Source organism: Loxodonta africana, chromosome 10, assembly GCF_030014295.1.
Source record: "Loxodonta africana isolate mLoxAfr1 chromosome 10, mLoxAfr1.hap2, whole genome shotgun sequence".
Taxonomy (NCBI): domain Eukaryota; kingdom Metazoa; phylum Chordata; class Mammalia; order Proboscidea; family Elephantidae; genus Loxodonta; species Loxodonta africana.
In genome coordinates this window covers 72758827-72781398 of record NC_087351.1, presented here as the reverse complement: position 1 = coordinate 72781398, position 22572 = coordinate 72758827, and the positions used below count along the sequence as shown (strand labels likewise).

Below are 22572 nucleotides of genomic sequence, written 5' to 3'. Positions count from 1 at the left end.
TTAGCATAAATAGAAGAATAACTGCCTTGGAGGCGATGGGAGGGTAACTTCTTATTCAGTAATAATAGGTAACTGAAACAACTACCAAAGCCAAAGATGGACCAGGGCACAAACACTGTAGAAATACCATTTAGATGTCCATTATCACACAGTAGAAAAAGTAAACCCTGAAGACTAGCGATGCTTTTTTTTCAAATCTTAATTTGTATTAATACGTACCAGTTCATCTAAAAATGTCTGCTTATTCTTCCTTTTTAGAATCTGCTGCAGTTGCTCTTCTTTTTGTATAAACAGTCTTCTTTGTTCGTTTTCCTGTCGTTCTACCTCTAAAGCTTCTTCCAATTCTTCCTGTTCCCGAGTCTAAAACAGAAATATTTATATATGGAATGGATTAAATTTAGTAACCAAGATCAAATTCTTTTTTGGAAGCATAAAACACACTAATTACGTGTTGCTTAAGAGTGTGGCAATTCCACTTTGAAGGAAGTAGATTTCCTTTTATTTCAGGTGGATAGAGTTACTATTAAAGCGAATGACACCTAGCACTAAACAAACACCTCAACAAAATACACTAGGCCCAGCTGCAGAACTGTAGGGACTACGCTTAATAATGGGTTTAATTATTTATAATTATTACAGGTTGTTTCAAGTCATTCATTTTAGGGGATTCAACAAGGAAAAAAAAACAGAGAATCAGGCAATCTCCATACAGAACAGTTGACTGAAACACTCCATTTAATAGACTGGCTATAATAGAAACAATTTTCAGAACATGTGAGATAGGAAAAGTTATCATAATACTCAGTCAAGCTTCTTTTTCCCAGGATAAAATAAGTCTTTTTGAAGCTAGCATCCCAAATAGCAATCATTTAACTAAGTTTTGAAAAACTGAAGGTTTTTTTTCCTAACATAAGCATATAAATTTCAAGAGTCCTCCTTATGGACTGAAATATTCAAAACTGAAAACTAATACATAGACAGAATGAAATACAGGTCTACTCACTTGCCTGTATTAGGTTCCTCAGAAATATTAAATACTTCCAGGCTCTGAAACTTATCCCAACTCTAACTTATACTAACATTAATATCTATTCTTTGCTATCTGAATGGCTTTATTTTAAAATCAAATAAAAATATTATAGTAACTTTTTTTAAAAAAATTTAACAGACAACTGAGAATTTACAGCACCTCAAGGCAAATACAGAATGGCGAGAGGACAAATATGGGGATCACTAACAAAATGAATTAACAGAGACTTCAGAAAAAGTGTATTTTTAAATGTGAAATAATATTTAAGACCCTCTATTAGATTTTTTTATTTCACACATCATTAGATAAACTCTCAAAAACAAGTACCCATACAGAAAAGATGTTTCCCTTATACTTTAAACTCAGTCTGTCAAAAATTAACTTAAAGTGGATCATCCCCCTATTCCTTATTTCTGCTAAGTGCACACCAACCCCTCAGTCAAGTCATGCTGAAGCCTCAAAGTCATCTTTGTTTACTCCCTCTGCCTCCACTCACCTTAAATTAAATCAGTTGCTAAGTCCTATTAGTATCTCTCCCAATCATCTTCTGAACTTGTCATCTATTACCAAGGTCACTACTTTAGCTCAAGCCCCTAGTGGAGAAGGCAATTTAAACTTGGTCTAGAAGGATTAGTAAGAACAAAAATATAAAGTTAGAAGCTGAGACATTAGGGCTGGAAAAGTGAACTATTTGATTAAAGACCCAAAAATAGAAAAGGATGAGCCCCATAATAAAACAGTAATATGCATAAACAATTATGTATGACAAGTATAACAGAGGTATACACACAGAGTAGTAGGGGCACAACTGATAGAGTGGTAAATTCTTCTTGGGATAATGGAAAACAGGTAAACCAGAAAAGGCTTCATACAGAGGCTGAGCTAAGACTTCAAACAGTAGGTATTTGCCCTCATGCGACAGTCGAACAGTCACTGAGGCAGAGAATTAAAGGCTCAAAGACATGAAACAAGTTGTTATGCTTGGTATGGCCAAGTCATGAAGTATGGGGGTGGGAAAGAGCTCTAGGTAAGAATGGAGAGATAAACAGAGGAAAGGTCATGGAGGGTCTACTGTGCGACATTAAGACAACTAGAGAGACATTAAAGGAATCTGAAGGCTGGGTTTAGAAAGATGTAAGGAGGTGTACAAATCAAGTGGGGTTCAAGACTGAAGACAAGAAGACCGGTTAGAAGAATGCTTCAGTAAACCAGAGAAGAAATGAGAAGGGCCCTAAATAAGGTAATAATAGTAGAATTAAAGAAACCAGCTTTGAAAGATGATAAGAGACCATCAACAGAAAATGAAGACTGACCAGATATGGCTTGAACATGTAGATGGATGCTGGTGCCATTCACTAAGATGAGAAACTTAACAGGAGAAATGGTGGAAGAATGAAGAAAAAAGTTCAATTCTGGACATAATGAATTACAGGTAGGTGTCTGTAATACCTTCAGAATGAAATGTCTAGTAGATCATATATAGATATATTAATATAATTCCAAGAGCTCAAGTGAAACATAATGGGCTACAGAAACATTTGAAAGCAATCAGCTTAAAGGGGTAATTCATAAAGAGAAGCAGTAAAAAGGAATCTACATTTAAAAGACAGGCAGAAAAGATAAGCCTCATAGTAGAATGGAAGAGGAAGGTGGGGGCAGTAATATTAGGAGGAGAATAGAATGGTGCCACAGAGGTTAGGGCAAGGGTTTCAACAGCACAGGAGAAGCTTGAACCAAACACTGCTCAAAAGTTAAATGTGATTCAGGCCAATAAAAGACTCCATGCACGGGCTTTAGCAGTGACAGAGTCCTCCTCAGCAACCATGAGGAGAACAGCTCCCAGGATAGACGGAGCAAATCCCATATAGTGGCTGGGCAGAAAATAAATGTGAGATGAGAGGTGGAAACTGCATTTTTAGACAGTTTTCTCTAAGAAAATTTGCTTGCAAAGGAAAGCAGCGTTAGGGCAGTAACAAAAGATCATGAGAAGATTTTTTTTTTGCGGGGGGCCCACAAACAGGGTTTGCTTGCTTATTTGCTTCACTAAAGAAAAATACTAGTTGACAGAGAGGTTAGGAATATAGAAAAGGGAATAAATAAATGAGCAAGACTTCAGAGATCAAGAGGAAAGGTAGAGCAGGTAAGTATAAATAAAGATAAATTTATAGGCACAAAGATGGGAAATTTAGGTAGTACCAATTAGGTAGCCTCAATTTTCTCACTGAAATAGAGGCTATGAGTATTTTGCATACATAATAGGCCTCAATAAGCCAACTCAACAGCACATAACAACATTAAGGCTTCAATAAATACTGGTTGGTAGGTAATTGAGTGAATAACTAGAAAATCACCATTGTTAGAAATCAAACATGGAGCGTGCGGCGGGGGGGACAATGAAGAAGGTATTAAACTGAGAGAAAGAACAGGTTGAAAGACTCAAGGTCTCTGTTCTTAATAACCTTACCTTACCCAAACATCCTCCCTTTCCTTTACCTCCCACTTCTAATCCATCAGTAGGACTTGATATTTTAAACTCAAAATAATCTAATGCATCCCTACCTCTCCATTCCTTGTTCAAGTCATCTCTGAGCTTACCTACATGAATGCAATAACTTCACTATTCTCCCTGACTCCAGGCTTCTTGTTGTTAGGTGCCTTTGAGTCAATTTTCAATTCATAGTGACCCCATGTGAAAGAGCAGAACAGCCCTATAGGGTTTTCTAGGCTATATTCTCTATGGGAGCAGATCGCCAGGTCTTTCTCCCAGAATCACTGGGTGGGTTCGAACTGCCAACCTTTCAATTAGCAGCTATGCACTTAGCTTAACTCCTGTACCACCAGGGCTCCCTGACTTCAAGCTTGCTTCTCTCAAATTCTACCTCCAAGAAGCCTTTAAATCTGGCCTAATAAGAAAAACACCTAATTACCACCTTCCTTAAAACCTTTCAATGATTATCATCAAAAAGGTTTTTATAATGTATCTCTAAGGAATCTTGAGAATTCCATAAAAAGGTGCATTAAGGTGCACTAGAGAAGAGATCAAGCAGATCTCCCTTCTCTCCCTGCCCCCATCATCACTTCAACCAAAGTATTCTCAGCAAGGTTTTTTTTAAAAAAGGGTTTACCTGCTAAGGTCTAAAAACAACTGGTCTATATAGGTCCAAATTACTTTTCACAATACATAAGATTTTATGTGACCTAGACCTTTCTACCTTTCCAACTTCAACTCTATCTCCTTCAAATTACTTTTCACAATACATAAGATTTTATGTGACCTAGACCTTTCTACCTTTCCAACTTCAACTCTATCTCCTTATATTTAGGCCACATAGAACTACTTAAAACTGCCAGAATTCTCCATGTCCTCTTGCCTTTGCTCATGATTTTTCCTCTGCCTGGAATGTCCCAGTGGCAGCCCCACCTCCACCCTGATCCCATCTTTTTCACCTGGCTAGCTTCTGTGTTCTTCAAGGATCCATTTAGGCATCATCTCCCCTGGAATGCCTTTCCTAATCTTCCCAGACTGCTCCCTTAATAGCAAGTACACAGCTCTTTCCACGTGTTTTTGACATTGAAATTATCTGTTTCTGGAGGACCAGGGTACTTATTCTTCTATATATATGTTTGCCAGATGTTCAAAAAATGTTTATTACTTTGATTTTTTTTTCCTTAATTATTAAACATTCTACTCAGCAATCTCTCTACTGCTCATGAGAACTCAGAAAACTGAAAACAAAAATTAAGATAATCTTCACTATTAAGACTATTCCAAGATTAGAACTGCCCCGTAGGGTTTCCAAGGAGCTCCTTGTGCATTCGAACTGCCAACCTTTTTTTGGTTAGCAGCCAAACTCTTAACCACTATGACACCAGGGTTTCCATTTCAAGATTAGGTTACCTTTATTAATTTCTCAATGTCACACTGACTGATGTTTGGTGCCAATTTCATCTCCTCAGCAGACAACTCAAATCAATAGTCCCTTGAGTGGATCATCTTTTGCCCAGTAATAGTTCTCTATATCTGAAATGAGTCATTTTATGTGTCTAATCATGCTAGAGATTGTTTTTTTCCTTTTCTTCTTTGATACAACTCTAATATTTTTGGAACAGTGATGCTTCAACATTTACAAAAACAGAAAAGGCAGGTTGTTACCTCAGGTTAGTAAAAAGACATCAGCCATGTAAGTTAGCCCCCGCTCCATGGGCCACTTGAGGGCTCTACCCAATAATACCATAGTTATTGCTATATGTTAACTAGCACCATTTTTTAAACATGGTCCTATATGTTTATGTCAATACCGAACTCCCAGGTATGTCACTAACAGGTATAATGCTCTGCACAGAATGCTCAGTTCACAAATGTTAATGACTTACTGACACTCTGTTACAACACATGCAAGTGCTAAACATTAATTACAGAAGTATAAAAGTAATTGAAATAATCTCACGGTAACATGTGCAAACTAAAATATCTATTTAATAATTGGTCATTATAAAGTTCTAAGAATTAGAAATTCCTACTTTAAAATAACACAACCAATCTAAAATTAGATTGTTCTTTCATTGCAACTCTCAGTATTATTTCCCAGTATAAAACACCAGATGACCAAAGCACCCATTTGAAAGGAACAACCTTCTATTATTAAGTTAAATACGGTTAATGCAACAAGTTACCTGGGCATTTCTAGTTTGCATGCATCGTCTGATGCACTCAGAGAAGATTACAGGGCAAGGAGAGTAATATCTATGGCATACTGATACTTTCAGAAATGAGACACCTTTTTAAGGAATGAAAATGTAGCGTCAATTCCTTGGAAGTTTCATGGCAGGAAAGAGTGCCCAGATGAAACACTGTAAGGAGGAAGCTCCTTCTAAACCCAAGATGAGAATACCAGCTATGTGATCCAAATACACTTGTATCATTTTTACAGATGACCATAGATTACTGATAAGGTACTTAAAAAGTAACTCCTTCTGCTAACCAGAAAAACTAAAAAGCCAAGTTCTACTAAAGAAATGATAACTAAATTGTACAAATTAGGCAATTACATCTCTGCAGGCATTCAATTCATTTGCCTTTGTAGAATACATTTCTAATCATGAATTTACATTCTAAAATATATCAAAACAAATTCCAACATTAGACCAACTAAAACAAACCAAAATTACTTTTATATGTGGCATTGTTACTATTTCAGTAAAACAAAAAAAGGTTAACTAAGAGAAAAACTAGAGTTAAGCTTAGTTTACAAATTTCTCCCTCTGATTTAATGAATTCATTTTAGTTTCTAATAAACGGTGTGCTTGTTTTCTTTATCTCCCACTTAGGAGATTCATAAATGTCTATGTAGGTTTTCCCCCCTTTTTGATGAGATAGAAATTAATGTCCAAGAATAAAAACTTCCATTATTCTGTGACTATTGTCCCAATGCACACCTACCAGAGAATGATACAAACAGACAAAACTAGCATTAACAACTACCTAACTTAAGGGTCCATTTCCCTAAGAAAGCACAGTCTAACATTAATGCCATCAAAGGTGTTTTTGCTACAGAAATAGGTGCGTGCCTATTTATATGTCTATATAGTGGTTAAGCACTACGGCTGCTAACCAAGAGGTCAGCAGTTCGAATCCGCCAGGTGCTCCTTGGAAACTTTACGGTGCACTAGCTGTCCTATAGGGTTGCTATGAGTCGGAATCGACTCGATGGCAATGGGTTTGGTTCTGGTATACATATATTAGCATTTCTGGTCTAAATTTCAACTAAATTCTTAGTAAATGTTACTGGTTTTAATGGACAGGCATTTTAAAATATCGTGTGGAAGCATCTGTTTCTATACAAAAGAAGAAGAAAATACTTAGCAACCAACCAGCTTTAACTTATTTTTCTGAATAACATCTTTGTTTTCCTTTTGGTATATCTCCATTTTCTTTTTGGTGTTGTCCAAATCAACATTGTTGGTCAAGTTGAAAACTGTATCAGAGAGGAAACAATGACATAAAATGTGGTTTTAATATAAATCTTGAGTAGATAAATAAAAGCATATGTTCATGACAGCAACTCCTTATTCACTGGGCTGATTCCTTACCGCTCTATTTGTGTCCTTTAACTTGTTATCTATTTTAGAGATTATCTCTAGTTACAGCAACTATGTTTTCGGAGCCAAATATAAGGTCAGACTGTCAGACACAGAACATCTAAATATCAGGATCACTCCAGAAAAGATAAGGCAGGTATTTTTCATGATGACACTAGATTTGATTTTTATACTCCCCACTGCAATTTGAAAAGCATATAAAAAGTGGCTTAAATTTTTTAAATAAACAGAATAATTCTGGAATCTACTAAACTGGGCAGAATCAATACTGAAAAGACTTTGTACTCCAGAAACTGATAAATGATCCAAAATTCATATATTTGTATAATTAATATCAAACAAAATAGGATTTATTCACATTCCAATAGTCTCCAAAATGACTAGACGCAATCTTGGATTATTTCCCATGTAGTCTAGATTTGGAAGTGTATGAAATATGAAAGAGTTAAAAGGAAAGGAAAAGAATAAACTGGCAACAGAATTTAGGCTATAATAATTTCATAAGAAAAGCTAAGACATATTCAGACAGCTGATAAATTTTCAGTGTGTTAGAACTACTTTTTTGTAATTACAACTCAAAATAATTTTAATTATAAATGCCTTAGTCCCTTGATGATCGTTTTATTTAAAAATGTTTATAAGCCACAGATATAAATCAAAAAGTTACTACAATATTCTGAAACCAAAAAAAAATACTTCTAGTATATATACATCTACACCAGTGGTGGACGGGTTTCAGCAGAGCTTCCAGACTAAGACAGACTAGGAAGAAGGACTGGTGATCTACTTTTTAAAAAATTGGCCAGTTAAAATCTTATGAATAGCAGAGGAACACTGTCTGATATGGTGCCAGACGACAAGCTCCTCAGGTAGAAAGGTACTCAAGCTACGAGTGCCAAGTCAACCTAAATGACGTGGATGGAGTGAAGCTTTCAGAACCTTCATTTGCTGATGAGTCATGACTCAAAATGAGAAGAAACCGCTGTTAACACCCATTAATAATCGGAACATGGAATGTACAAAGTACGAATCTAGGAAAATTGGAAGTTGTCAAAAATGAAACGAAATGCATAAAGATCAATATCCTAGGGATTAGTGAGCTAAAATGGACTGGCATTGGCACTTTGAATCAGACAATTATATGGTCTACTAAGCCAGGAATAACAAAATGAAGAGGAATGGCAGTGCATTCATTGTCAAAAAGAACATTTGAAGACCTATCCTGAAGTACATCGCTGTCAATGATAGAATAACATCCATATGCCTACAAGGAAGACCAGTTAATATAACTATTACTCATATTTACACACCAACCACTAATGCCAAAGATGAAAAAATTAAAGATTTTACTAATTTCTGCAGTCTAACACCAATCAAACATGCAATCAAGATGCATTGATAATTATTGGTAATTAGAATGTGAAAGCTAGAAATGAAGAAGGAACAGTAGTTGAAAAATATAGCCTTGGTGATTGAAACAACAAAGGAGATCACATGATAGAATTTTTTAAGACCAACGACTTCATTGCAAATACCTTTTTGGAACAACAAAAATGGTAACTATACACGTGGACCTCACTGGACAGAATACACAGGAATTAAATCAACTACATCTGTGGAAAGAGTTGATAGAAAAGTTCAGTATCATCAGTCAGAACAAGGCCAGGGGCTGACTGTGGAACAGACCATCAACTGTTCATAAGCGAGTTCAAGTTGAAGCTGAAGAAAATTAAAACAAGTCCACAAGAGCCAAAGTATGATTTTCAGTACATCCCACCTGAATTTAGAGACCATCCCAAGGATAGTGATGCATTGAACACTAATGACCAAAGACCAGATGAGTTGTGGAATGACATCAAGGACATCACACATGAAGAAAGAAAGAGGTCATTAAAAAGACAGGAAAGAAAGAAAAGACCAAAGTAAATGTCTAAAGAGACTCTGAAACTTGCTCTTGAACATAGAGTTGTTAAAACAAACGGAAGAAATGATGAAGTAAAAGTGGTGAAGAGAAAATTTCAAAGGGCAGCTGGAGAAGGCAAAGTAAAGCATTATAATGAAAGGTACCAGGAATCAGAAAACAAGAGAAGAACATGTTCAGCATTTCTGAAGCTGAAAGAACTGAAGAAAAAAATTCAAGCCTCGAGTTGCAATACTGAAGAATTCTATGGGGGAAATACTGAACAAAGCAGGAAGCATCCAAAGAAGATGGAAGGAATACTCAGAGTCACTGTACCAAAAAGAACTGGTCAGCGTTCAACCACTGCAGGAGGTAACATATGATCAAGAACCAATGATATTAAAGGAAGAAGTTCAAGCTGCACTGAAAGCACTGGTGAAAAACAAGGCTCCAGGAATTGATCGAGTACCATCTGAGATGTTTCAACAAATGGAAGTGCTCACTTGTCTATGCCAAGAAATCTGGAAGACAGCTACCTAGCCAACTGACTGGAAGAGATCCGTATTTGTGCCCATTCCAAAGAAAGGTGATCCAGTAGAATGTGGAAATTATCGAACAATATCATTAATATCACACGCAAGTAAAATTTTGTTGGAGGTCACTCAAAAACAGTTGCAGTAGTACATCGACACGGAACTGCCAGAAACTCAAGCCAGAACCAGAAAAGGACATGGAACAAGAGACATCACTGCTGATATCAGACTGATCCTGGCTGAAAGCAGAGAATACCAGAAAGACGTTTACCTGTGTTTTATTAACAATGCAAAGGCATTCAACTGTGTGGATCATAACAATTTATGGATTGGGAATTCCAGAACACTTAACACAAAGAACCTGTACATAGACCAAGAGGCAGTCATTCAAACAAAATAAGAGGATACTGAGTGGTTTAAAATCAGGAAAGGTGTGTGTCAAAGTTGTATCCTTTCACCATACTTATTCAACCTGTATGTTGAGAAAATAGTCTGAGAAGCTGGACAATATGAAGTACGTGGCATCAAGACTGGAGGAAGACTCTTTAACGACGTAAAATATGCCTGCTGAAAGCAAAGAAGACTTGAAGCACTTACTGAGGAAGATCAAAGACTACAGCCTTCAGTATAGATTACACCTCAATATAAGGAAAACAAAAATCCTCATAACTAGATCAATAAGCAATATCATGATAAATGGAAAAAATACTGAAGCTGTCAAGTATTTCATTTTACTGGATCCACAATCAACGCCCGTTGAAACAGTAGTCAAGAAATCAAATGACATTCCACATGGGCATATCTGCTGCAATAGACCTCTTTCAACTGTTAAAAAGCAAATATGTCACTTTAAGGGCTAAGGTGCACCTGACCCAAGCCATGGCATTTTCAATTGCCTCACGTGCACACAAAAGCTGGAAAATGAATAAGGAAGACCAAAGAAGAATTGATGCCTTTGAATTACAGTATTGGCAAAGAACATTGAATATGCTATGGACTGCCAGAAGAATGAACAAATATGTCTTAAAAGAAGTGCTGCCAAAACGCTCCTTCAAAGCCAGGATGACGAAACTTCTCACATACTTTGGACATGCTATCAGGAGGGACCCGTTCCTGAAGGAGGACGGCACGCTTGATAAAGCAGAGGGTCAGCCAAAAAGAGGAAAACCCTCAGTGATACAGATTAACACAGTGGGTTCAACAATTGGCTCAAACATAGCAATGATTTTGAGGACAGTCCAGGACTGGGCAGTGCTTTGTTATGTTGTACATAGGGTCACTATAAGTCAGAACTGACTAGATGGCACCTAACAACAACAACATAAAGTACCAACCCATCTCTCCATCCCTTACAGTCTTTGCATTAGTCTTTTTAAGTAAGAATGTGTTTCATAAGACTCATGTGTTCCGTAATTCAATTCAGACCTCATTCAGCTTCTTTTGTTATCTTTCTCCACCCATTATTAGCCCTCTATCTCTCCTCTAATTACTTACCACTGCGTCTGGCTTCTTGTCCTACAAACATGCTTGAATAACTCTGCTCTACTTTTTTGTTTTTACCCCAAGTAGAGTCCCCAGCTGGTGCAAATGGTTAATGCACGTGGCTTCTAGTGGAAAGACTGGAGGTTTGAGTCTACTCAGAGCTGCCTTGGAAGAAAGGCCTGGCAATCTACTCCAGAAAAAAACAGCCATTGAAAACCCTATCAAGTATAGTTCTACTCTGACACAAATGGGGTCACCATTAGTCAGAACTGACTCAAAAGCAATTGGTTTACCACCAGTGTTCCTTCAAATCCTTCATTCTTTCCTTTAACTAACAACCTTCTCAAATAGTTCCTAGACTTTTGGATTACAGAAGCCTATAAGAGTTGAAACTATCATGAAGGAAAAAAATAAATAAACTAATGCTAACCTTCATAATTACCAATTTCATTAAAATGATCTATAACTATAGATTCGAACACTGCAAAGTAGGCAAAATTAAAAAGAACAGGAACAAACCATCAGGTTCTTGTGATATGAATCCACTGAAAAGACAAAGGCAATCAAACTGATATGCTATGTGGACCTCTACTAGAACACTCAGAGCAGTTATACACACACACACATGCACAGCTTAAAGGCAAGCTAGACAGTTCACTATTGGTTTAAAATTTTTATTAAATAGAACCCAGAAATAGGTAACCTTAAATTCTAAGTGAAATTAATGTTTTTACACTATTTTTTCTCGTTAAAAAAATGCATGATGAATTCCAATAAAAGTAAGATAACCAATTTATTTCATTTTTTTAATTTAAAAAGCAAAGGTGACAGCAATATAGCAGATCCTAAAATATAAATCTCTTCCTTTAAAAAGAACCAAACCATAGAAGTGCATTAATATTATAAAATTTTTTCAAATGAAATAAGTCTCATTTGTACAACAATCAATCAGTTTGGTACAATAGCCTTGAAGAAAAAGGAATAGAAGCTAATCTTTCTATAATAATCATTTGGCCCTTTATCTGGTTCCTGGCTTAGCTCAGATGTTGACCTGTCTTTAGTCAAGTATTAAAAGCCAACAAAAAACCTTTTGTATTTCCTGAAAGATTTAATGTTAAGTACAATTTTGAAGTCTTTCTGACATCCAGAATTTATAATTAAAGCCCTTGGGACTTTCTCACCCTTTTAAAGTAAGTATTGTCTGTACTAAAAGAATAATCTGTTTATTATGAAACTAAGAACAAACCTTTGAAATAATCCCTGGGGCCAAAAGGAACAAGAAATTATATGTATAGATTGTCATAACTACAGAAAAGCTATTGTTAATGCTGTAAGAAAGTTCGTCTTCATGTGTACCCTTTCTATTATCAATTTTTGATGTCATTATCCACAGTCGTAATTTCTTTTAAATTCTTATATTTGTGATGCTCAAAAGGACTCATAATTAAATTTATATAATGGAATGACTTCAATCCCCAATTCATAAATCCTCAAACACGGATCTCTTAGCATGAAACTACCAACTCAATCCCTCTCACTCTAGGCTTAAGTATCTACAATAGCACTCTTCTGCTACTAACTCTCTGACCCTACCAAGTACTTTCATTGGCTTTGAGAGTCAGAAAAATATATGTTCAAAATTTGGCTACAATATTTACTAGCAATACAATCTTGGGCAAAATACCTAACTTCTCTAAGCCTCTCCTCCATATTCAAAATAGGGATAAAAAACACCTGTGAAAATTAAATGAGATTATGGGTATACAGCTCAGTCCGGCACTTAGTAGACATCCAGTGACATAAACCAGCGTTTTATGTTATTTGATCAGCACAGTAAGAAACAGCCAATACAAATACCACAAACATCTACTAATCATCTTTAAAAGTATGAATAAAACACAAAGTAGATAGCTGTTTAAGATTTTTAAAGGAAGTTTTACTTATATCACAACAATATCACACAACTAAATGGTGGGGCCACACCTTAACATAACTTAAACCAAAAAAAAAAAAAAAACCCATTGCTACCCAGTCGATTCCAACTCATAGCAACCCTAAAGGACGGAGCAGAGCTGCCCCATAAGGTTTCCAAGGAGCACCTGGTAGATTCAAACTGCCAACATTTTGGGTAGCAGCCATAGCTCTTAACCACTACACCATCGGGGTTTCCTAACATAACTTAAAAGGTCTAAATCTAAAGTCTTTACCTCATCCTTCATTTCTACACACTTCCCAACTAACAAAAAAATAAAAAATACTGCCTGTTCTCCAGCTTTTATTATCCTGATTGATGCCATACAACTGCCCAGGGTCTGAATATTTTAATTCATCCTTGCCTGCTCCTTCGAACTCACTTCCTACATCAAATCAGTCCCTTGCCTATTCTCTAAAACATCCCTTTTGTTTATGCCCACCATCACTAGCCTACTCTAAGCCTTCATTATTTCTCATCCAAATTAAAAACGCTTTCTCTGCCGAGTATACCTCTCAATATTCCACTTCACCACCACACTGTTCCTGCTGGCTCACTATTGGCCATAAAATAAAATCTTGAACCCACAGCTCAGCTTACAAAGCCATCTTTAACTCAGGTTCAGACTGTTTTCAAGCCTCATTTCTAGTCATTCCCCATGTTCTGTTTAACTGTATCAGACTATTTGCTCGTTCTCCAACATGCTCAATCAACACCTTCGTATCTCTGTGCCTTCGTCCATGATTTTCTTTTGCCACAAATGATCTTCCATCTCCTTTTTAAGATCAAACTCAAACGTCTTCTCTGAGCTTTCCCAAACTCACCTCTCTTTCCCAGTGCCAAAAGAATTGTTTCCTGAACTGTATTCTCACAGCACTTTATAAATGCTTATAAGACTTACCATATTACGAGAGGGGGGAGGTAGGGAGGTAAAAAAAAAAAAAAAAGGGAGGGTGGGAGAGGGTTATTTACTGATTAGATAGGAGATGAGAACTACTTTAGGTGAAGGGAAGGACAACACTCAATACAGGGAGGTCAGCACAACTGGACTGGACCAAAATCAAAGAAGTTTCCTGAATAAACTGAATGCTTCGAAGGTCAGCAGAGCAGGGGTGGGGGTTTGGGGACTATGGCTTCAAGGAACATCTAAGTCAATTGGCAAAATAAATTCTATTAAGAAAACATTCTGCATCCCAATTTGAAGAGTGGCGTCTGCGGTCTTAAATGCTAGCAAGTGGACATCTAAGATGCATCAATGAGTCTCAATCCACCTGGATCAAAGGAGAATGAAGAACACCAAGGTCACAAGGTAATTATGAGCCCAAGAGACAGAAAGGGCTACATGAACTAGAGACTACATCATCCTGAGACCAGAAGAACTAGATGGTGCCTGGCCACAACCGATGACTGCCCCGACAGGGAGCACAACAGAGAACCCCTGAGGGAGCAGGAGATCAGTGGGATGCAGACGCCAAGCTCTCATAAAAAGACCAGACTTAATGGTCCGACTAAGACTAGGAGAATCCCGGCGGTCATGGTCCCCAAAGTTTCTGTTGACCCAGGACAGGAACCATTCCCGAAGACTACTCATCAGACATGGGTTGGACTGGACAATGGGTTGGAGAGAGATGCTGATGAGGAGTGAGCTACTTGCATCAGGTGGACACTTGAGACTATGTTGGCATCTCCTGTCTGGAGGGGAGATGGGAGGGTAGGAGGGTTAGAAACTGGCAAAACGGTCACAAAAGGAGAGACTGGAAGGAGGAAGCCGGCTGACTCATTAGTGGGAGAGAAAATGGGAGTATGTAGTAAGGTGTACATAAGTTTACATGTGAGAGACTGACTTGATTTGTAAACTTTCACTTAAAGGACAATAAAAATTACTTTAAAAAAAAAAAGACTTACCACATTAAGTTACAGTTACTACAAACATAAAATTTTAAATTACAGTTATTAATTTACATAATCATCTTGCCCTTTACAGTCTGAGCTTATTGAGGGCAAAGATCATATATCCCCTAAAGGTAAAGCAATTCATATAGGACAATTAATAAATATTTGTTGAACTGAGCCAAAATTCAGAAAATAAACTTGAAGTGCATGAGGCTAGGTCCCAAACATCATCAATTTCTTCAGATACAGAGAAGTCCTTAGGATTAATAATTGATTACTTAGAAAAGTCTGCTAAAAAGAGGGATACACATACATACGCAAACATTTTAACTTAAAATACATACAGTAAGTATACAGTCATTCTGTAACTTAGAAACATACAGCCCAGGTCTAGTCTTAAGTTGGAGTTTTGCTTCTTTCTTGGATAAACCATACCCATCATCTTATTCAGTTTCTATTCTTTTAAAGTGGAGTAAGAACTCGAGAAGCAGAATCCTTCTAGAGTTATTCAATTTTTCCCCAACTATTTAATTAAGTTATATAATTACAATAATAAGTTCAACTGGCATAAAAAGGTTTAGTTACCAATGCAACTACCTCTTAGTATATAAGTGAACTGATGAGGGAGGTACAGAGTTTTACATGAAAGCAGCTCCTAATGGACAGCATTCATTATGCATTCATTATGCTTTGGCCATCAGTCAGGATATTTTATGGAGGGGCTAGGGAGATGTCAGTTTCTCCAATAAGACAAGCAAGTGGAAGTTGGTTAAGAGAGCTTCAGTATACTGCAAACAAAGATAGTCCTTCATGAACATACATAACAGCAGAATCACTTTCAAAGTAAATGCTCTGGGCTACATTTTCCTCAGCTAGTAAAGAAAGGATTACATATTGCATAACCCTAATATTCAGATTTGCTCTTACCTGTTAATTCTAGCTCCCACTTCCAGATATGAACCTAGTTTTACCGATGGGCCCCGGGTTATCCACGCCTTCAAAATGATTCATCTCATAGCAGAAATTTATTTTTAAAATTCATGGCTCATGCAGAACCTCATCCCAGAATCAAGATTCCATTGGTAGCTCATCCTTTGAACCTGGTCCCCACCTTCTTTGCCCATCAGTTTGTTTAATCATCCTTACTGTCTTTTTTTACTGTCTGCTTGGACTGGGATCTTAGGTTCAACTTGTCCTGCAACATCTATAATCTCCTTTCCCTTTATTATCTGCCCAGACTTTTAACTAGTCACGATGCCTTTAAAGTAAATATAAGTTAGGTTTCCTCCTGCTTGCTATCCAGCTGCTTGTCGTATGCTTAATATCTACATATAGCCAGATTTCTACATACCTGCATACTTGCCCAATACTTGCAAATATTTTGTCTACCTTCACAGTCTATATACTAACTTTCCCACTTTGCAATGGCACTCCTAATTCTACCATTTTTCACATAAAACCTATAGTCACTCATGGTTGCTAAGATTATATACAAGGAACAAAAAGTAAAATGAGAATGAAAAAACAGTTGCTCTAAGGCAAAGCCTAAATTATGTATGGAACATGGTATTTGCTATAGCATTAAAAAGAACTTAGGTATTTTAGGAAAGCCTCAGTAACACTTGAAACAAAAAGAGTTTCTGGATTTTTCTCAATTAATAAAGAAATTAAATGAATTAGAATACTCCTTTCCTGAAAAATTTGAATTTCTACAAAGTTTAGCATATATAAATCTTCTACAGAATGATCAATTACAATATTTTAATAGACTTTATTTTTAGATAAAATATAAAATTTATCTAAAAATAAAGTCTGTATTTTAAGACTTTATTTTATAGAACAGTTTTAGATTTACAGAGAAACTGTGCAGAAAGTACAGAGTCCTTCTCATGCTTCTGTTCCTCTTTTTATTACCAACGTGCATTCTTCTGGTACCTCTGTCACAATCGATGAATTAACACTGATATATTATTATTCACCAAAGACTATGATTTACAATAGGTTGTACTGTATAGTCCTATGCATTTTTGACAAATGCATGTCATTTGTGTCCACTATTACAGTATCTCATACAGAAGAGTTTCTTATAACCATTTTTAATAAGAAAAATGCGAAGATAGTTTAGCTTTCAAGTTTGAGATGAGAATAAAAAAGGTTATTGTTTGATCCCCATAGCCTCATTCTATTTTCACAGTCTATAACCTCTGTGTCATTTTCAAACCTGTACTTAGTAATAACAACTATGGCACCTTTAGAAAATGCCACTAATTTTTTGAATCAACATATAATCACTGCCAGGCTTTTTAATGTCTCTTAAATTTTATTTAAAAAAAAAAGAAAAAGAAAAAATATTTTTTTTTTTTGCAAAAGCATCCTTTTAACTAATCACATCAAAAAAGATTATGCTAACCTGATTCCTGAATAACAAAGAATGCTACTTTCACAATCAACTGCTTCAAAGTATTTTCAAACTACTGTATGCACACAAACATAAATGATAATAACATAAACAAGCTTTAGTCACTGTGGATAAAGCTAATGAAAATTATATACAAAAAAGTCTGAAGAGCCTTTCCTTTTATTTAAAGTACTCTAATGACATCATCAATATATAAGACTGGCCTTCCTTCCCAGCTATAAAGTAGTACCACATCTATTCATCATTTTTCCTAAGACAAAATGTTTATTACTTAAGTATGTCCTTTACTTAAGTATGCCTTCAATCTGACAAACATGATTCAAGTTCAAGAGAAAAGTAATTAAATAAACATCAGCTATCACAACAAAACCTGTCAGAGATTTTTATATGAGATGTTCTCCTAGGCATCTAAAAGATAAAGGCGCAAGGTCTCATAAACTAGTACACCAAAAGTACAAGCATCAAAAACATACCAATTTCTTCCACTTCTTCCAGGAAGTCATTATATTCTCTTAGACTAGAAAAGTCCTCTTCTCTTTTATTGTATCTTTAAGAGATGGGAAAAAAAAAAAACAGCATATTACACATCACTTGCTTTCAACGTTATCTAAGGAATATATTTGTTCTTACTTAATTCATATATGATACATAGAAAAGGACCTGCTTACTGTATAAAACACTGTTTTCTTGACGCCGGAGTTTTACTAAACCAAGAATGCTGTTCTTAAATTCTTATGACTACTTAGGAATAAAATCAGGAGAAAATGGCTTAATATATAAAATCCTTCTAACACTGAAGGGAAAGAGAAATTAGTGGATTGACATAATGGAAAATAAGCTTAAACAAGATTTATAATTGGAAATTAAGATGTTGTTCACTCCTTATAAATAGACTCACTAATTTCCAGGAAATTAAAAATCTAAAAGAGGCTTCTTCCCTTTTTCAAGACAACTATAGTCTAAAGTAAGCTATATCAGGAAAATCTGAAATACTGTAATGTACCTATGAAAAATTACAAAACTGCAAGAGGTTAACAACAAAACATCAGAATCTAAGAGACACTATCTTCTAGAAGTAATCCAAATAATAAAAGGGCAGTTTGGGGCACTGATAAAGTAGCATTGGTTATGTACCTAGAAAGATGCTTACTAAAACATGGGTGACCTGGGTTGAAATATATACTGCCAAAAATTTTCTAATTTAATTTTTTTTTAACTATTTTAATTTCAAAAACAAGGATAAAGTAGCTTACGATAAAAGGACAGAAGATAAAACACAAAAGTATTAACAAAAAGTAAAAACAAAATTATAAAATGAAAAGAGAATAAAAATATACATATATATAAAAGGCGCTCTAGTGGCAGAATGGTTAAAGTGATCAACTGCTAACTGCAAGGTCAGCAGTTCGAAACCACTAGCAGTCCCACCGGAGAAAGATGTGGCAGTCAGCTTCCGGGGAGATTTACAGCCTTGGAAACCCCATGAGGTCTCTATGAGTCAGAACTGACTCAACAGCAGTGGTATATATATCTCTCTCAAAATAAATTTCACCACGTAACTTTCTGAAATAGACTTCAAATTTCAACATTAATGCTACCAACACTTAATCACTAACTTCATAGCACTTTTTCTCAACTGATATTTTTTCTGTTTTATTGTTTATCTCTAGGCTATCCTATGCTACTATAAGCTTCATGAGGGCAGGGTTCATAGCTGTTTCCACTCACGTCACATCTAGTGCCTAACATGCCTAACACAGGGTTTGCACACAGTAGGTATTCAATACATATGTTAATTAAAGAAAAATAGCAAATGAATAAATAAATTGTTTAACCATCAATCAAGAAGACCTCCTCTTCTCTAACAAAGGTTAGAAAAATGATATTACTAGAAGCTGAGTTCTCTAAAAATGCATTTATCTCTACATCACACAAAATAGAACTCTAAAGAGGGGAAAAAATCTCCCTCAAAACAAATTCACATTACAAGTTTGTTTGCTTTAATTTTGTTCACTGCTGTAACCGGAGCAATTAAATACCTGCCACAGTTGAACAAATACATAGATGAAATTTATAGTTATTCGCTTGGCAATCTGTCCACATTTATATGAACTGCTAATGATATCAATTATTGAAATAATTGCTAAAGTCCTCTACGCTGACTTTGTCATTGAAGCAATAACACTTACATCTTTAGCACTTTTTTTCTAATCTCAACCTCCTTATCGACAGCAGGATCTTCAAAGAGTTGTACCCTGAAGTTGCTCTTTCTGAGTGGAGTGCCACACTCAGGACAATTTCCAGCTCCTCTCACAAATAATAAATCCACACAACTTTCACACCTGTAAGGATAAAAACATACCATTTAGCTATTATTCAAATATATAGCAAATTTGTATATAGTTTGCCAATTTTTTTACATGAAAATTAGTCATTGCTACTTAAAATCTTACAAAAAACCTTTTAGCAAATTTTCATTTTTATTTGGAGCTTACCTTTCAGACATAGATATGCCAAAGGATAGTGATTAAGTTTAATTAAACAAATTTACATATTAAAACAAATTGAGTGGGGGACTAAGGGGATTGAAAAGATGTCGGGATAAGGAGAATTCAAAGAGGCATGTAAAAGCAATCACTTCCATCCCCAGTCCAGCATCACTCTGCCAGGGGCTCTGCACTTTGGAAAGGACCTGTATATCACAAGCGTTAAAACAAAGACTTTTTTCTTTCAACCTTGTAGGAAAGTTTTTTTTGAAGTTCAGCAACCAACTGAGGAAACTGGAATTATAAGGGACAGGTGCTAGCTGAATGAGACCCCCATGCCAGATGATGCAGAGAACTGAGAATGCCCATTATGTGTGGAAAATGAAAAAATCACCACAGCTTCTGCCCTGGGAAATTCTAGAAAGAATGGCTGCTTATAAAAGCTTTAATCAGTTAAAGCTGGCTGCCTCAAACCAACCCAAGTGATTGCCTAGATAAGCCAGGTTTCCCAGGTAACTACAACCTCTCTCCTCTCTTCATACCCATTGCCAACAAGTCGACTTTGACTCACAGCAACCCTATAGGACCAGGAGAACTGCTCCATAGGGTTTCCAAGGTTATAAATCCTTACCGAAGCAGAATGCCACATCCTTCACCCAAAGAGTGACTGGTGGATTCAAATCACCGACATTTCGGTTAGCAGCCAAGCGCTTCAACCACTGCGCCACAGGGCTCCCCACTCAGACTAGCAAGTAAAAAGGCTGGTTTGTAGCCTCTGGGTCTTCACTGGAAAGGCTGCTAGAAACTCAGGCTATAACGCGGAAACTCAGGTCAAGGACAAAGCTTGAGTTATAAATTAAGTATTTAAACATTTGGTACATAGGTGTACTATTCTTGTGGAGTTGTATTTTGCCCAGCTCCTCACATGTTAGTGCCAAACCAGTCCTAATCACTCCTGTTACCCTACTTTCTTCATAGCACTTAGCAATATCTGAAACAATCTTATTTGTTTATGTGCTGATTTTTTGTCTCAACCAGAATATGTATTTCATGACGGCAAGGATTTGGCCTACCTTGTTCTCTATCTCCAGTGCCTGACAAGAAGTCCTCAATAAGCTTCACTGAACAAAAAATTAAGTATGAGACGGAAGGGAAAAGAGAAATTCCAATGAATAGGGTGTGTATTTGACTTACAGAGTAAGGTAAATGATATGAATAATACCAGGAAATAAGAACTTTTAAAATACTGACATTGACTTTCCCATATTTCTACCTTAAAAGGGTCATCAAAAAATAGAAGGAAAAAAAAAAAACCGAAAGAGGGAAATAGAGATCACAGTTGTCATTACCAAGATGAACAAAACCTCAGAAAAACCACTTTAGGCTGAGGAAGATTGGGAGTGGTGCACTTTCCCTATTCTTTGTGGTTAGAAAAACCCAACTACAGAAGTTGAAAATGGGCACACTTTATAACTGCACTCACTAAAGTTATTCATAAGCAAGGAGCCATCCTATTCAAAACTATAGAGCTACAAATAATACTCTTTATCTAAAAGTCTTGGAAACTAGACTCAGTCAATAGTTCAGTTAACAATGTGATCTATAACGTGTTAATATTTCTAACAGTCATACTATTTATTAGACATAATATATTATTTTCTTCCACAATCACTTGTACCTCCCTATTTTTTAAAAATCTGCCTTAAATCACAAGGATTTAAATGGCATTAAAGAACTTTAAAAATAGTTTATTTTCCTACACACCTTTTTTCCTTCGTGATTTTAACTATTAACAGAACAAAAACTCTTTTTTTAAAAAAAGCTCAAGTAACATAAAAGTCCATACAGAAAACACTGAAAGTTCTACATCATTCTATCACATTACTTCCCAGACGTAATATACTAGGGTTGAGTTTAGTGTTCAAGTGGCTGGATCTTTTTCTACATGTTTAAAAAAGATATTTATAAAAACTAGTCATATACAGAAAGGGCCACATGAACCAGAGACTACATCATCCTGAGACCAGAAGAAGTAGATAGTGCCCGCCTACAACCGATGACTACCCTGACAGGGAACACAACAGAGAACCCCTGAGGGAGCAGGAGAGCAGTGGGATGCAGACCCCAAATTCTCATAAAAAGATCAGACTTAATGGTCTGACTGAGACTGGAAGGACCCCGGTGGTCATGACCCCCGGACCTTCTGTTGGCCCAGGACAGGAACCATTCCCAAAGCCAACTCTTCAGACATGGATTGGTCTGGACAATGGGTTGGAGAGGGATGTTAGTGAGGAGTGAGCTTCTTGGATCAGGTGGACACTTGAGACTACGCTGGCATCTCCTGCCTGGAGGGTAGATGAAAGGATAGAGGTGGTTAGAAGCCGGCGAAATGGACACGAAAAGAGAGAGTGGAGGGAGAGAGCGGGCTGTCTCATGAGAGGGAGAGTAATTGGGAGTATGTAGCAAGGTGTATATAAGTTTTTATGTGAGAGACTGACTTGATTTGTAAACTTTCATTTAAAGCACAACAAAAATTATTTAAAAAAAAAAACTAGTCATATAAAAAAAAGAACAGAAGAAAAACTTGGTATTTCTTGGTTCCATGCATCTGGCAACACAGCAACCAAAACAAGTAGTATGTGGGCAATCTTTTGCCTCCAAGAGTGCTATTTTTTTTCAAACAAAACCTTATACTCTACAGAACACAGGAAAATTTGCTGAAAAAGCCAAATCCTCAGTCATGACTTATTCCCAAAGA

The 22572-nt window shown here is 36.3% G+C and overlaps 1 protein-coding gene across 5 annotated transcripts in view; it reads right to left on the bottom strand.

Moving 5' to 3' along the window:
• MNAT1 (MNAT1 component of CDK activating kinase) overlaps window positions 1-22572 on the bottom strand; it is a 233985-nt gene that overhangs the window by 146106 nt on the left and 65307 nt on the right. For all 5 annotated transcript variants that reach the window (XM_064292559.1, XM_064292560.1, XM_064292558.1 and 2 more), the window contains 4 exons: window positions 19518-19670; window positions 17802-17875; window positions 6902-7005; window positions 220-360 (listed from right to left, as the gene is read on the bottom strand). In XM_064292559.1, the coding sequence (XP_064148629.1) occupies window positions 220-360; window positions 6902-7005; window positions 17802-17875; window positions 19518-19670 (472 nt within the window). The remainder of the gene's footprint in view (window positions 1-219; window positions 361-6901; window positions 7006-17801; window positions 17876-19517; window positions 19671-22572) is intronic.